This window comes from Camelus dromedarius, chromosome 3 (genome assembly GCF_036321535.1).
Source record: "Camelus dromedarius isolate mCamDro1 chromosome 3, mCamDro1.pat, whole genome shotgun sequence".
Classification (NCBI taxonomy): domain Eukaryota; kingdom Metazoa; phylum Chordata; class Mammalia; order Artiodactyla; family Camelidae; genus Camelus; species Camelus dromedarius.
Window position 1 is genome coordinate 35,145,720 of NC_087438.1, and position 17,689 is coordinate 35,163,408.

Consider the following 17,689-nt stretch of genomic DNA (forward strand, 5'->3'; position numbering starts at 1 on the left):
TGGAATCATAAAACAATCAATTAAAACCACAAAAGGCAGAAAAATTGTGGAAGACAAAATTGGAGACAAAGAGCAGGGACAATAAATAGAAAACAGTAACAAATATGGTTGATACCATAATCCAACTCTATCAATAATCCCTTTGAATGTCAATGGTCTAAACATATCAGTTAAAAGAGATTGTCAGAGTGGATCAAAAAACAAGACCCAACTATATGTTGCCTACAAGAAATTCACTTGAAATATAAAGACATATAGATTAAAAGTTGATAGATGGAGAATGATATACTATGCTTACACTAATCAAAAGAAAGTAGGAGTAGCCATATTAATTTCAAACAGAGCAGATTTCAGAGTAAGGAAAGTTATCAGGGATAAAGAAGGATATTAGAAAGGGAACCCTTGTGCACTGTTGGTGGGATTGCGAATTGGTGCAGCCACTATGGAAAACAGTTCAGAGTGTCCTCAAAAAATTAAAACTAGAACTACCATATGATCCATCAGTTTCACTACTGGAAATATATTCAAAGGTAGGTAATGAAAACACTAACTTGAAAACATATCTGCACCTCCATGTTCACAGCATCACTGTTTATAATTGCCACTACATGGAAACAACCTAAGTGTCCACTGACAGATGCATACTTAAAGAAGCTGTGGTGTATATACATATATTCATTATATATATATAAAACAGAATATTATTTAGCCATTAAAAATGAGGAAATCCTAACACTTGTGGCAACATGGATGGACCTTGAAGGCATTATGCCAAGTGAAATAAGTCAGAAAGAGAGAGATAAAAATTATATGATCTCACATATGTGGAATCTAAAAACAAAACAAAACAAAAAACCAAAAAACCAAAACTAAAACCCAAACATGGAAAGAGGATCAGATCAGACTTAAAGTTACCAGAGGCAGAGGAGAGGAGATGGGAGAATTGGAGGAAGGTGGTCAAAAGGTACAAACTTCCAGTTATAAGATAAATAAGTACTAGGGATGTAATGTACAATATGATAACTATAGCTAATATTGCTGTATGATATATAAAAAAGTTAATAAGTAAATCCTAAGAATTCCCATAACAAGGAGAAAGTGTTTCCTTTAATCTTGTTTCTTATCTTTTTATTGTATGTATGAGAAGATGGATATTAGCTGAACCTATTACGGTAATCATTTTACAATATATGTAAATCAAACCGTCATGCTGTATGCCTTAAACTTATACAGTGATGTTTATCAATTATTTCTCAATAGAGCTGGGAAAAAAGTTTTAAAAAAGACATTATATCATGATGAAGGGGTCAATTCTCCAAGAAAACATAATAATCCTTAACATAAATGTGTAAATAGCAGGGCATCAAAATACATATGGCAAAAACTGAAAGAACTACAAGGAGAAATAGATGAATTCATTATTATAGCTGGCGATTTCAAGACTTCTCTATTAGAAATGAACAGAAAGTCAATAAGGATGTAGTTGAACTCAACAAAACCATCAATTAACTGTATACTATAGATGTGTATAGACTATATCTAACAATAGAAGAATACACATTTTTCTCCAGCTCACATAAGACAAATCACCAAAATTGACCACATTCTGGATCATAAAGCCACACTTACATATAAAAGAATAGAAATCATAAAATGTCTATTCACATACCATAATGGAACTAAACTAGAAATGAGTACCAGTAAAATAGCTGGGAAAATCTCAAATATGTGGAGATTAAAAAACACACTTCTAAATAAGATATGGACCAATAAAAAAATCTCAAGAGAAATTAAATATTTTGGACGAAATGAAAATGAAAAGACAGCTTATCAAAATGTGGGATGTGGGATGCCATGAAAGCAGTGGTTAAAGTGAAGTTTATAGCAGTGAATGCCTGTATTACAAAAAAAGAAAAATCTAAACTCAATTATCTAAGCTTCCATCTTAGGAAACTAGAAACAAGAGCAAATTAAATACAAAGTAAGCAGAAGAAGAGAAATAATAAAAATTAGAGCAGGAATCAGTGAAATTGAAAACAGAAAAGCAACAGAAAAAAGGCAATGAAATCTAAAGCTCATTCTTTGAAAAGATCAATAAAATCAATAAATCAGGCTATGAAAAAAAGAGGACAAATTACTAACATCAGACATGAAAGAGGGGATATAACCATGGACATTAAAAGGATAAAAAAAGTATGCTATGAACAACTCTATACCTACAAAGGTGATATTAAGTGAAGTGGACCAATTCCTTGAAAGGCACAATATGCCAGACTCAACAAGAATAAATAGACAATTTGAATAGGCGTATATCTATTAAAGAAATTGAATCAACAGTGAATAACTTTCCAAAACAAATATCATTAGGCCTGGATGGCTTCACTGGTGAATTCTACCAAGCGTTTAAGGAAGAAATTATACCACTGCCCTACAATCTCTTTCAGAAGATAGAAGCAGAGGGAATATTTCCTAACTAGTCCTGTGAAGCCAGCATTACCCTAATACCAAAACCAGACAAAGACATACCAAGAAAACACCAATATCTTTCATGAAAATAAATACAGAAATCCTCAACAAAATATTAGCCAATCAAATGCAACAATGCATCATAAAAATCATAAAATTGTACACCACTACCACTTGGGATTACCCAGGTATACCAGGTTGGTTCAACATTAGAAAATCAATTAGTAATCTGTCACAACAGTCTAAAGAAGAAAAACTATATAATCCTTTCACTCCACTACTTGACATTTACCCAAAGAAGCTGATAACTTATAGCCACAGAAAACCCTGTACAGGGATGTTTATAGCAGCTCTATTCATAACTGGCAAAAGCCGGAAGCAACCAAGATGTCCTTCGGTAGGTGAGTGGATAAACTGTGGCATATCCAGGCAATGAAATATTATTGAGTACTAAAAAGAAATGAGCTATCAAGCTATGAAAATACATGGCAGACACTTAAATTCATATTACTGAATGAGAGAAGCCAACCTGAAAAGGCTACATACAGACTGTATTCTTTCAACTCTATGACATCCTGGAAAAGGCAAAACTATGGAGACAGTAAAGAGATCAGTGTTTGCCAAGGGGCAGGGGGGAGGGAGGGATTAACAGGCAGAGCAGACAAGTTTATGGCAGTGAAATTACTCTGTATGATCATATAATGGTAGATACATGTCATTATACATTTGTCCAAATTCATAGAACGTGCAACACCAAGAGTGAATCCTAACATAAACTATGGACTTTGGGTGATAATGATGTGTCAGTGTAGGTTCATCAGCTGTAACAAATGTACCACTCTGGTGGGGGCTGTTGACAGTGGGTGAGGCTATGCGTGTACGGTGGGAGGAAGTATATGGAAAATCTCTGTACATTCTGCTCAGTTTTGCTATAAACCTAATACTGCTCTAAAAAAACAAAGTCTACTAAAAAAAAAAAAAAAACCCAAGGCACAAATGTGCTTGTCTTGTTCCAGAAATAGCAAAGAAACCACTGTGGTTTCTCGCTATTGGAAGAGAGGAATGGAAAGAGAGGCAGAGGCCTGGCCACCTAAGGCCTCTCAGACTAAGGGGAGAAGTGAAAATACAGTTGTTTCGAGCCATTTAGTGTTCCCTAATGGCTTGTTTTCACAAAAGCATAGTGAAATAGAAATAGTTGATGGTTATAATGAGGAGTCTGTAAACTGAATTATGAATAATACGCTCCATTTTCTAGAGAAATCTTGAAAAAATGTATCACTGTATTTACTTCCCTGAGTGAATAGTTATGTTTCTAATACTTGAACATATTTTCTAGATATCAAAGACTCTTAAGGAGTAGGGTCTTTCCTGCCACTAGGATGCCATAGCACCAGGCACCATGTCTCCATCCTTCATTAAGCCTGAGCACTTGCTTGTGCACTGGTGCTGCTAATAACCTACGACACCCAACAGGTCCTCAGCCACTGCTCTACAGAGCATCCCAACCTGTCTGTAAATGCCTTCCCCTCAAAATCATGGAATTTTCTCAACTGAAATAGATTTTCTGTCTCCCTATTTCAAAGCCTGAAGCATTGCGAGATTCATGCTACTTTAACTCGTGCTAGGTTAACTCTTTAACCTAAAAAGTAACTACCCGATGAACAGTATGAGTAAAACTAAATGTATTTATCTTAAATATTCTAGGTTAGCTTTTCAGGAGTTAATAAGTAAAATAAATTATATTCTAGATGTTTCATAAATGTTGACTTCATGTTTCTGACCACATAAATTGGTGACACTGAAATTCAGTGACCTCTGTTGCATACTGTGAGAATGGTCTTAAACCAAAATTTTCAGCTAAAAATGGTGTAATTCAGAATTTGCTTACTGAATTGAATTAACGTTCTGCATTAAGGATAAACACTGTGGGAATAATTCTGGTATACTGGGTTGGTGGTTTTGTGCAGGACGCTTAGAATACCACAGCTCTTACAATAATTGTATACTCTTCTGGCTTGTTTCCCAGATTTGCTTGAAAAGGGTCAGAGGACAGGATGAAATTAATGACATGTGAATGCTAACACCCAATTAGAGTTGTCTTCAAAGGAGTAATTAGGCTAGACTTAGTAAGAGGGGATTCTGAGAAGAAAAAGCTTTAGGCATAATATACACCAAAGGAAAAGAAGAAGTGAAACAAGGCAACTCTAGGAGATTGGAGTTGATTAATATTTCAGGAAGTGATTTTTTTTATCATCTTATCTTTAAAATAATATAAATATGGTGAGACAGAGATGAATGGAGAGGGATGGTCACCAATCTCAGACTAGGAGCAAGGGTGTGAACACTGGGACCCTTCCTGGGGCATATACCCTGGGATTGTGATTTTAGGATCCCTACTCCCTTTATGAAGGAGACGGGTTTTGCTTTCCAAAACAACAAAAACAGCACCAACAGCGGCAGTAAACACTTGAACTGTGCTCACCATGTGTATAGTGCCTGCCACCTATTAATCTGTTTCATTTCTCCATCTGTAAATAGGGTTTATATTATTATTACATCCCCACAACAACCCCTAGAGTGCAGTAAGCGACTTGCTTAAGGTCATACAGGTAGGTATGATCAGAAGGCAGATTGAACCCGGAAGCCTAGCGCGGAATGCTGAGCCCTCATTCACTGCACTATATGTGTCTTAGGGAGGGGAAGGGACACACACAAAATGCTAGCTCTTTCTGCACTTATTTTAGTGTCAATTCTCCAGTGCCTCCCTTCCCACACCCTGAGCCTCTTAATTTGCCCAACACAGCACCTTCCTTACTTTGCCCTGCCATTCTCTTCCCCTTCGGACCCAAAGGCTCCAGTAGGTAGAAGATGAAAAGCAACTGCTCCGTCAGGTACAGGGCTTTCTTCTTAGCACAATCGCTAATACTCATTGAAAATCCTTGATTAGACGCACGGGTTTAGGAGTATTCACTGAACGCTCAGAGTGGGAACGTTTATCAGGAATGCAAATACTTCCTAGCATACGTTTTTTAACTTAAAAGCGTAAAAAATTCTCAGACAACTCACTTCTGAATAGGAACCTTCACCCGCAGCTCTCACCCCGGCGCCTCATTGCACGGCACTGGCCACGAGGAGGCAGTGGCGGCCATGGAGTCGCACCCAGCGACTGCGCGGGGCTCGGCCATCGCTTGCTCTCGCCTGGCGCGCCGCTCTCGGCCGTGGATTAGCGCAGCTGGGGACGTGGGAAGCCGCGGGCCCCGCCCCCAGCCGGCGGCTGCGGCGGCCCAGCGCGGCAGTCGGCGCTGCAAGCGGAGCGGCGAGGAGGGTGCGACCGGCGAGCAGGGGCCCAGGAGTACTCGCCGCCTTCCGGGCTCCCCTCCGCGCTCCAGGGCGCGGGCACCACTGCGGGCCCCTCGGGCGGGCGCCGGGCTCGGGGCTCCAGGAGTCTGGGGCCGCCCGCCGGGGCGCCGGGACCATGGCTCTGCGCGCCCGGGCTCTGTACGACTTCAGATCGGAGAACCCGGGCGAGATCTCTCTGCGGGAGCACGAGGTGCTGAGCCTGTGCAGTGAGCAGGACATCGAGGGCTGGCTCGAGGGGGTCAACAGTCGCGGGGACCGCGGCCTCTTCCCGGCCTCGTACGTTCAGGTGATCCGCGCCCCCGAGCCCGGGCCGGCGGGCGACGGCGGCCCGGGAGCCTCGGGCGCTCCGGCCCGCTACGCCAACGTGCCCCCCGGAGGCTTCGAGCCCCTGCCCGCCGCGCCGCCCGCCTCCTTCAAGCCGCCGCCCGATGCCTTCCAGCCACTGCTGCAGCCGCAGCAGGCGCCGCCGCCGAGCACCTTCCATCCGCCAGGCGCGGGCTTCCCGTACGGCGGGGGCGCCCTGCAGCCGTCGCCGCAGCAGCTCTACGGCGGCGGCTACCAGGCCAGCCAGGGCAGCGACGATGACTGGGACGACGAGTGGGACGACAGCTCCACGGTGGCTGACGAGCCGGGTGCGCTGGGCAGCGGCACGTACCCGGACCTCGACGGCTCGTCGTCTGGGGGCGTCGGCGCGGCGGGCCGCTACCGCCTGTCCACACGCTCCGACCTGTCGCTAGGCTCCCGTGGCGGCTCAGTGCCTCCGCAGCACCACCCGTCTGGGGCCAAGAGCTCGGCCACCGTGAGCCGTAACCTCAACCGCTTTTCCACCTTCGTCAAATCGGGCGGAGAGGCCTTCGTGCTCGGCGAGGCATCGGGCTTCGTGAAGGATGGAGACAAGCTGTGCGTGGTGCTGGGGCCCTACGGCCCTGAGTGGCAGGAGAACCCCTACCCTTTCCAGTGCACCATTGACGACCCCACCAAGCAGACCAAGTTCAAGGGCATGAAGAGCTACATCTCCTACAAGCTGGTGCCCACGCACACGCAGGTGCCGGTGCACCGGCGCTATAAACACTTCGACTGGTTGTACGCGCGCCTGGCTGAGAAGTTCCCGGTCATCTCGGTACCCCACCTGCCCGAGAAGCAGGCCACGGGCCGCTTCGAGGAGGACTTCATCTCTAAGCGCAGAAAAGGGCTGATCTGGTGGATGAACCACATGGCCAGCCACCCTGTGCTGGCGCAGTGCGACGTCTTCCAGCACTTCCTAACGTGCCCCAGCAGCACGGACGAGAAGGCCTGGAAACAGGGCAAGAGGAAGGCCGAGAAGGATGAGATGGTTGGCGCCAACTTCTTCCTGACCCTGAGCACGCCCCCCGCTGCCGCCCTTGACCTGCAGGAAGTGGAGAGCAAGATCGACGGCTTCAAGTGCTTCACCAAGAAGATGGACGACAGTGCGCTGCAGCTCAACCACACGGCCAACGAGTTTGCGCGCAAGCAGGTTACGGGCTTCAAGAAGGAATATCAGAAGGTGGGCCAGTCCTTCCGTGGCCTCAGCCAGGCCTTTGAGCTGGACCAACAGGCCTTCTCGGCTGGCCTGAACCAGGCCATCGCCTTCACCGGAGATGCCTATGACGCCATCGGCGAGCTCTTCGCCGAGCAGCCCAGGCAGGACCTGGACCCAGTCATGGACCTTTTAGCACTGTATCAGGGGCACCTGGCCAACTTCCCTGACATCATCCACGTTCAGAAAGGTAAATCCTGTCCTTCAGAGCAGATGGTGTGAAATGTGTTGTTCAGGCGAAAGGGTGACTTTGACGGAAATACCATTGTCTGTTTCAGACTAATATCCTACTGGTTGGGAAGCTAGCAGGGATGTGGATAGTTAGGTGTGCCCCCAGCATCGCTTGGATTGTGGGCAGGTCGCTTCCTCTGTAAAGTATTTCCAGGAAGTGAGTGCTCTTCAGAGCAGGTTCTGAGAGTACTTTTGATGGCAGTGCTGTCATTTTAGAGTTGAAATAGTTAGGTAATGAGCTTCTGGAGTTTGTAATCTTACGTCTAGGGTAGAATTAGAAGGGGACCCAAGCCGTGTTAGGCATCTGAACACTGCAGTGTCACCTAGCCATGGGCTTCTGGAAGCATGGAAATAGTGGGGAAGACTGGATATCTGCAGATAAAGCTAAGTCCAGCTTTCCCCCTCCATACCGTACCTCTCAGTTCTTACAGTGGTAGAGGAATTAGGGTCAGTTCTCTGAGTATTAGCGGGGGCAGCTTAGGAATCTCCTGCACAGGCTTCTTTCTTGCCGTCTTTCTGAAATGAGATAAAAGACTTAATTACAGAAAGTTTTCAGAAATTGAGTTTCTTTCAGCCCAGTCAGTTTGAGTTTGGAGTCTATTGACCGATTGAAATTAATATTATTTAGGAAAATGATGTAAGGAGGCTGCATAGAAACTACAGAATCTGTGTTGTGTCAGAGAGCAGCGTTTGTGGAATCCCAGTGAGTTAGCTGCCCAGCTGTCAGCTTGTTTTAGTAGTAGCGTTACTGTCCCTGACTTTCGTTAAAGCACTGAAATTTGCAGATTGTTTTCTTATAATATAAATTAGAATAGTAACGCCATAGTAACGTTACTTAGTAACCTTCATTCTGATAGAATGCCTCCAGTGAGAGAATGGGCAGGGGCTGGAGTTAGGGAAGTTTCGCAGCCTTGCCTGCGAAAGCTTTCTGTTCAGTGTTGGGGAGGGGGAAGAGGGAGTCACCTAATCTGCCTTGGTCAGGTGGTGGAAACCTGCTTGGGCCATTAGGTCTGGCCTTTGGCAATGGGGTGCTCACTGCCCTTCTAGATGGGAGAGTCCCATTATGAACAGTCCTGATCTTTGACATGTTATTCCTGGTATTGAACTGAAATTGGCCTCTTTTGATTCTCTTTCTGTTCCCTGGAACCACACAAAATAAGTCTCTTCCTCATCAACATGTCAGCCCTTCAGACCTTTGGAGACAGCAGCTCCCTACCCCTCTGCTGCTCTCCTTCCCCTTCCAAGTGTGTGACAGTCTTCTGACTCACCAAAGGGGGCTCCTTCAGACACTCTGAATGTGGCATTGCCCCTGCTAAAACGCTTCACCCCAGACACCTGCAGTACTAGTTTTAGTAGAGAGTGGTAACTGTCTTAGCAGTTTGCATTTTGGAAGTGCAGCGTAAGATTGAATTAGCTATCTGGGCAGCCTTATTGCTGTCAGCCTACATTGAAACTGCATCTATATTCCCTGTGTCCTTTTTTTTTTTTTTTGCGAAAATTGCTATGAATCCTTGACGTTTTGGCTGGTGCTGGTGGGACTGGCTCTTTGAGCCTTTAATGCAGGACCTTACATTTAAATTTCATTGTGTTACATCAGTGTGGACCCAGGCTGACTGCCTTTTTACATGTTGCTGTGAGCTTTTGCAAATGGTTAGTAAATGGTTGAAAGGGTGGAGCCAGGTACAGACTCCTGCAGACACACACAGGTGACTGGCTATTACAGGGTGGTATCAGTTCATTCACTGGTTTTACTGTCATCAGACCACACATTCAGCTTTGAAATTATTTATTAGAAAAGGTGTGGGATTTGCTTGATGATCTGTTTTGAGTTTACAGCAGTAGTCTCTGTAGCCTATTAAACCATGTACATAGTTCATTTTTTTAACCCTAGAACTCGAATGGCCTCCTATTGGGATTTGAGAAACTTCCCTCATTAAAGCCAATGCTATTTTATGTTGTTTAAACGATACAAGGGCACTTAACATAATCTTTAGGAACTTCAGAAAAAACACCAGTTGATATTCAACGTAGTTTGTTTCTGCTGTAGCCTTGGTGTGTAACGTACAGGGAGCTTGTGTCCCTAGATGACATGTCTTTAGGACGTACTCCTATTTAAAGCTATAGTGTCTAACACATAAGGCATTTGTTTACAACCAGCGTTTATCAAGGATGCTCGTGTTGGCCATTTTTAGGAATACAGGTGAGCTTTAGCCAGGCTAAAGCTTTTTGAGCACGTTCTAGATGTTCAAAACTTACGGTTGTAAAGAGCAGCTCGACCTACCCCCCCCCCCCAAACTATACGGTTGCTGTTGGAATGAATCTTTCTTACTCTGAGCATTTGAGGATTTTGTTTACAGGTTGTTTTTTCCTCCAAAGTCTCAAAGCGTAATCATATCAGAGGCCTTACTGTGACTTGAGAAGAGAACCCCCCCCCAAAAAAAGATAAAAAAGATAGTGAAAATCTTTAAGCAATTTAAATAGCCTTTTGTTGTGTTTGGTCCGAAGTTTATATTTCACCTTGGAGAACTTTAAGAATTCAAAATGATTATTTCAACTCTTAAGTTTTCATTGTTTACAGTAAGAGAAACGCAGTTTCACCATGTCTGCATTTTACATGTTCTAAATCGTATATTAAGAGACCCACATTCAGTTGAGACAGAAACGATTAGAAAGTGCTTTTTAATTACTAAAGCAGTTAAGAAGGGGAGTTAATTAGTTTTTTTTTCCCCTCCCTTAATTCCTGGGGAAAAGGACAAAAAACATTAGGCTCCTCTGAGCCTTTTCTTAGCCAGGAGAATGCTGTTACCAGCCAGCTTGCTTAGCGTCTGGCTCTGTGCTGTTGGATGCTGGGTCTGTAAGCCACATGTGACTATTTAAATTTAAATTAGTTAAAATTAAATAAAAGTCTTTTAAAATTTAGTTTCTTTAGTCACACTAGCTTAGCTATATTTCATGTGCATTATAGCCAGCAGCTACCATATTTGACAACAGAAGTAGGGAACATTTCCATCACCACTGAAGGTTCTATTGGACAGGGCTGTGTTGGGCTGTTGGCCATAGTTTAGCTGTCAATCTTGTCATCAGTTTCTCCAGCAAACTGATGATCTTTTCACATGCTTTCCGGATAGTTTTCTTTTTTCCCAGTCATCTCACGGCATCCCCTCTTCATATAGGCTTAATGATAAAAACTAGGAGGGGAAATAGGTCCTGCTAGATCCCTCTTTCCCCAACTTACCAGGCGCTCAACCAATGAGTAACACTTCTGTAGTCTGAAGACGTCCATCTGCTTTGCAGTCCCATTCAGTAAATACTACTGGTTTTAGGACGGACATCTGAGGCTGGTGAGGAATCAGCTCCAGAATGAGGGTGAAAACCCAAATGCTCTCATGTGGTTGAGTGGCGTTTTTCTGACTGTACTTAGTACTGGAACCATCGCTTAACTTAATAGTTTCAGTATAAGTACTTTCTGCAAAAGTGAATAGAGCCATGTGTTTCCTTTAACAAAAAGAGAATGCTAGAATTCTGATTTTTTTTTTTCATCAACCAATGGAGTTTTAGATAAACAGACCTATTTCAGTTAGTGGAGTTGAGTGAACGAAGAAGGCAGTTTGCTGTAGCCTGAAGTACAGAAGATGGAATTCACAATCTTTTAAAATTTTCTTCCTATTTTACTTTGTCATCACAGGAGTCCCTTAAATTCTTTGTTCATGGGCAGCTCATTGATCCCTGACTAGCCAGCCTGCCCAGATCTGCCAGTGATGATGAGCTTTGTAACCCTGTGGTCTTGATTTTCTTTCCTTGAAATGGCAGTCTTCTATCCTCTCCCTCTTCACGCCTTTATGATGTCGACCTGTGAGTGCGGGGTGGTACATAGAATATATTTCACCATCAGTCACTTAGCATATTCAGCTGTCTGTTTCCATAGATATGATTAATCTGTAATATTTAATAAAGCTTACTCTGGATGCTAGTGAATTGTGGTCGTTTAAAAGCTTTAGGCTTATCTCTCGGGGAATATTGTGAAAGGGAGAGACCGTAACGTTAGATGGTGAGCAATGTTGGTCTCATCTTTGTTTATGAATATGGACTAGATAGCCAGAGGGAGTCACTTAAAGGAAAACTGTATTCCAGAGAAAAGGTAAAATCATGTAAAAGTGATTGGTTGGTAAAATGTAGTCTGAGTGGGTAAAGTGGGGATGCAGAACCAGACAAATGAGCAGGCGATCCTGTTTTGTGTACTTGTAAATTAAACGTGCAGGCTCTCCCTCTCTGTCCTCTGTAAATGTTCCAGATGGATCCTTCTTTTCAACAGAAACAGCGCCTGGACCTCAGAATGGTAAACCAGGAGCGGGTCAGTCAGTCTTGTGGGATAGAGTTTCACCACATGGAGGGTCAGTCTGGTGTCCCCCCGACAGTAATTAAAGATAGCCGAGTCCCGGCAGGGCACACGAGGTAAGGCTGGGCCACTGTGAGCCTGTCCCTCTCTGCTCCCTGTTCTCCTGTGGCTAAAAATAGCCCTGAGAGGGTGGTGCCAGAATACAGAGAAGAGGTCTAATAAGCGGGCTGTTTACAAACTCATCCTTATTTTGAAATCTCTGGGCTAGAAACCGAGGTCATTCATCTTTTTTGCTTTAGGCCCATCTTAATTGGACCCATTTCTCCTCTCCCCTGCTTCCACCCCAACTCCTTTTCAAGGAGACTTCAGTTCTAGCCTTAATCTTTGGTCCAATCTCCCAGTCTGTATTTTCTTAGTGAAAACAAGGTTATCTTTCGGGCTTTTGATGTAGATGACTGAATTCCTTGGTTGAAATGTCAGTGTGACTGGCTGCTGACAGTCTTGGTCATGACCCAGGTGGGGACACTGCTCACGTCACCCTGTCATTGGTTTTCCAGACTTTTTTGATCCATGAAGCCCTCAGTCACACCAGAAAGCCCGGTCTGTTAGGCTAATCACCACAGAACCCACAGGAGGCAGGGACCCGCATTCCCACTCACGGTCTTCTGAGGATTCTTGGACTCAGTTGAACTTCCCTCTTTATTCAGAAGCATCACCTGCATGGGCTCCTGTCTGGTCATCTTTGGGTTTCCAAACACTGTGTGGAATCCAGACAACCGAGAAGTTCTGTTCCCTTACAAACGCAACACTTCCCTTAAACTATGTTCCTTCTCTTCAGGCTGAAGAAAAATCTGCTGTATTGTCTCTCAAGGTATTTTAAAACCAAAGTTCAATACCAGGTTGGATTTAATTTGCCATCTATTTATGATTCTCTCTCACACACACAAATAGCATGGTAATGCTTAGCTCTCTTTAGAGAGACTGTAGGCAGAAGACCTGTCCTGTTTGTCATCCCACACCGATAGAGCACAGACTAGACTTATGTCTGCAGTAGGGACAGACAGGACTCAGATCCTCACTGAGTTTTCTGACTAGTGGAGGAGAAGCTGTGTGCCAGGTTGCTGAGAGCCCCCTGGCTGCACAGGGGAGAATGGGCTGGCCTGAGCCTGACAGGGAGCTCAGTTACCTCCAGCCCCACGGGCAATCTCATCGCTGTGGGCCTGGCATCTGGACGACCAGTGCGCTAATGTGAGGGGAGCTTTGGGCAAGCTATTTTAACCTTTCTCAGCCTCAGTTTTCTCATTAACAAAGTGGGAACACTTCCTCGTGAGGTCATCAAGTTATTAAATGTTATGGTTCTTAGTAGCTACTCCCTCAATACTTGATTTTGAAAAGTAAAAAGGTACTTTTAAAATGGGAGGCCTTTCCTTTAAAAGACCATCCCAGTGATCTTGTCATCCCTCCTGGTGGCCTAATACTGCCAGAATTGCAGGCAAAGGTATAAAACCCCATGGAGTCATCGGTATAGCAGTGAGTATTGTATTGTAATGTGGCTGTCCTATACTGCACACCTGAAGAAGTGGTAACAGAGGAGTAAGTGTCGGTGTCATTGGAGTCCCCGGTTGTTGCAGTTCACATTAAGGAGTCTCTGTAAATTCTCCTGTCAGCCTCTCCCCTCCTCCACATTGCTTGTGTCCTTGCACAAAGCTCTGCTGTTTTTGAGCTTCAGTTCCCTCATCTGTAAATATGAGGTTCGTGATTTTCTAGGTATCTTTTTATTGGTGGACTTGTTAAAAATAGCATCATTCCTGCACTGAAAATAAAATACCTCTTAAGTATACAGTGAACATTTACATGTTATTTCAGGCTGGTTTCAGTATTGTTCTATCTTCTTATGTGACTACATAATCTGGGAGTGTGAAAATCTTTTATCAGTTGACCTGAAAGAAAATACATGCACTTTTATTTCAGTTCAGCAAACGTGTATCGAGGGCTTGCCCCGCCAGGTGCTGCACATGTACAAGTGATGACTGCCTGGCCTCCTGTCCGGGTGAGAGTGCCCAGAGGTTCCAAAGCCAAGGCTGTGGGGCCACTGGAGCCACTTTCCTGGCTGTAATTAACAGGGCCACCAAAGAGAGAAAGTCTGATGGGCTTTTTTCCCTCCAGCAAACTGAACTTCACTTTGAGTTCTAAATGCTGTCTCCTCTCCAGAAGTAGAAACAGTCTTGAATTGTTGATCTTGTGTTTGTAGCTTGGTTATACTTTAGTATGAGTGAGTTTTAGTCCACATGTCCTTTTACACTTTTTTTAGAACTTTGTATCTCTCACTGTGATTTGACTTTTATGATAAAGAAATTTTGTGTTATTTAGCAGATAAGGAGACAGTGGTTATAGGGAGGAGAGCTAAAATCATTAGATTTATTCATAGGATCCTCTGAAAGATAAACCTGATTTTATTCAACAAGTATGTAAGTACCCGTCATGGATTGGGCACTGTTAAAGATGCTAAGGTTGCATCAGTAGTCAAAAAAGATCACCACCCTTGTGGGGTTTACATTCTAGCATGGTGGAGACGAAATGAAAAACACACAGTAAGTAATTATAATGTATGTTGGCATACGGTATGCTTTAGTGGAAGAAATAGAAGTGGAGCAGGACAAGTGGGCATGGGAGGCAGGGGGCAGAATGAGGTTTGTATTAAAAAGGATGATCATTGAGGCCTCTGAAGTGAGATTTAAGCAGATGCCTGGAGCAGGTGAGGGAGTTAGCCAAACAGGTATCAGGGGGAGAGCTTTTGAAGGCCGAGGATACAGCTAGAGCAAAGGCACTGGGATGGGTACATCAGGACTTGAGTCTAATCATTTTAGATTAACAGGTTCCTGCATTTTGTCTGCATCTCCCCCACCCAGCACAGGCAGACACAGTCAAGCCTCAGATCAAGTTCCCTTCCTTAGATTATCCCACTTGGGGCACTTGGGTCCCGGTCCTTTTCCAAGTCATCATTGCTGAATAGAATGCTAACTGGGGTGCCAGAGATTAATACATTGCTCAGTTAGGGTGTGGGGGTCATGTTTTTATGTTCCTCTAGTATGAAGTTCCACTGTTATGTACATGCAGAGTAAGTGCTTAATGAACGCTTGTTGAATTAATGAAGTGGGCATTCAGTAAGTACTTCTTGGTTGATTTTGAAATAGATTTCTTTGTGATTTATAGAATGTTTTTGTTTTTCTATATTTAAGATGATGGATAACACGGTTTAAAAGTGGGCAGGAAATAAAGATAGGATCTGGATATGTTTTATGGGTATGTTTTCTGGGTCACTAACGTGAGTGGCTTAAAGTCTTAGACATGTGGATCTACGAAGTGACTTTCCAGAATTCATTGGGGAGAGGTGAGGAAGTTTGAAAATGCTTTATTTTTGAAATGTCAGCAAAGTTAATATTATATATATTATATATATCATGATTTCACTTTATATAGATTCTGGGTGTTTAAGCTTGTATAGCATACATTTCTTTTCCCCTTTGGTAAGCTTTTGTTATAATAATTTTATTGGGGTCCCTTTTGCTTAACTGAAAGCATATGATTCAGAGAGTGCGATCACCTTGCTGAACAACTTGGATGCACAATGCATTGAGCGTGGGTGTTGAGCAGGAGGTACCTGCCCTCAGGGAAGGTTCGGTTCTGTGAGGGAGGGAGCATGTGTGCACAGACAACTGAAATAGGAGGTGGACCTAATTTAGTCCCTAGATACTAAGAGTGTGTGGGAGTCCAGAGGATGGAGAGTCGTCGGTTGTGTTAGAGGCTGGGGTGGTAGCACTGGTTTCCCCTTTGAAAGATGGTCATATTTTGACTTATGGAGGAATGTGGGTGGAAAGTGCATGGTTGGTCTTGGGACTACTTTAGGATAGGTTTGCTAAGGTGTATAAAAGCTGAGGCGCTGCATGCCCAGGGCTCAAGTCAGCAAGGGAGCCTGACAGGTGAGTTAGCTGTCACCACACAGTGTAACACATACAGTCATGGGCACGTGCTGTGGTGTGAAGTAGGACAGAGGAGGCCTGGTTAACTATGGGGAGTGGGTGGGAGAGTTCAGGAGTGGCTTCTCCCAGTCTCAGCCTAAGCAGAGTTTTGAGAAGCCATTGGAAGTTTGCCTGGTAGGCAGAGTGGGGAAGGGCATTCGGGGCAGATGGAACCATATGTACAGAAATCAGGGACTAACTCCTGGCTGCCTGTTACAGTCAGCCTTGGAGTGGTTGCAGCTGTACAGGGGCCTCAACCTGGATCTGTTGAATCTGAGTGTCAGGGATGTGCGGCCTAGACATTGGTGTTCTTAGAAAACTCCTTGCGTGATTTTAATGTGCTGCTGGAGATGATCACGGAAGATGAAACAGGTATTGATGTGGTCAGGCCTGCCCTTGAGATGGACAGGTCCTGGTGACAGGTGTGAAGGGTGGCTCAGGGTGGGGCATGGTGGGAAGTTCTTGCATTGATTCAGGCAGGACTGGGTGAAATCCTCAACTGAGGCAGTGCCTGTCAGGGTGGGGAGGAGGAGGCAGAAGGGGCTGTTTGCTGACAGGAGTGGGATATGGAACAGGGAGGAGTCTGAAATGACCCGTAGGCTAGAGCCTGTGGAGCTACCAGCAGCGATGCTTGGATATGGGGCCGGGGTCTGCCAACTACAGGCTGCGGGCCAGACCTACCCAGGCGTCTGCTTCTTTATGGCAAAGAATTCCGTTTAATGGTTATATAAGCCTTGATTTTGCCTCCACCTGCAAAGCATTAAATATTTACTATCTGACTCTAAAAGAAAGTGTTTGCTGACCTTTGACTTGGAGGTCAGGCAGGTTAGGGAGCTGGTGCGTGTGCAGTCATAGCTGTTGCTGCCTGCCGTCTGGGAGTGCTGACTGCGTGAGCAGCAACATTCTGGGCAGTCAGTCCGTTGAGTCCATCCCCACTCAGGAGTGGGTGTGACAGCGCAGGGCTGTGAGCCTGGACTACAGCCACACGGGGCTAAGTCCCCACCAGCAGTTTCTCCCAGCCTCGGTTTCCTTGTGCGTAACATGGCCTAACCATTTTAAGTTAAGCAGATGTCTTTAAGCATTCATTATTAGCTATCCTATTAGTTTCCTAGGACTGCTGTAACAAATTACCACAAACTAGGTGGCATAAAAGAAGTAGAAATTCTCTCACCGTTTTGGAGTCTAGAAGTCCAAAATGAAGGACATGTCTGCAAGGCCACGCCCCTTCCAAAGGGTCTAGGGGAGGATCCTTCCACGCCGCTTCCAGCCTCTGATTGTGGCCGGCAGTCCTTGCTGTTCTTGGGCTGTAGATGCATCACACCAGTCTTTGCTCCATCTTCACCTGGTGTTTGTCCTGTATGTCTGTCTCTTTGTCTCCTTTTAAGTATACTAATCACGTTGGATTTAGGGCCCATCCTAATCCAGTGTGACTCACCTAAACTACTTACATGTGCAAAGGCCCTGTTTCCAAAGAAAGTCACAAGTTCCAAGTGCATGTGAATTTGGAGACGGGTGGGCATACTGTTCAACCCACGATAGCTATTAACTCCCCCACTGGGTACCTGTGAACACTGAAGCTTCCGGAAATAAAGTGATTTCCACGCTCATACAGCTAATAAGGAGACCCAGGAATTGAGTTCATTTTTTTTGCCTTGACCTGAGACCAGTACTCTTTCTGCTACAAGAAGTAGTATGTGTGCTGCTAGAAAATTGAGTTTT

The 17,689-nt window shown here is 44.4% G+C and overlaps 1 protein-coding gene across 4 annotated transcripts in view; it reads left to right on the forward strand.

Moving 5' to 3' along the window:
- The first annotated feature begins 5,771 nt into the window (after nt 1–5,771).
- Nucleotides 5,772–17,689, forward strand: part of SNX18 (sorting nexin 18) — a 64,130-nt gene continuing 52,212 nt past the window's right edge. For 3 of the 4 annotated variants that reach the window (XR_010378289.1, XM_064480620.1, XM_010977775.3), the window contains exon 1: nt 5,772–7,574. Coding sequence is in view for 3 of the 4 variants with exons in the window: in XM_064480620.1 (XP_064336690.1) it covers nt 5,942–7,574 (1,633 nt within the window). In the remaining variant the exon portion in view is untranslated. Of the gene's footprint in view, nt 7,575–11,927; nt 16,750–17,689 lie in introns of those variants that run through there. The other variant, XM_064480612.1, reaches the window with a different exon arrangement.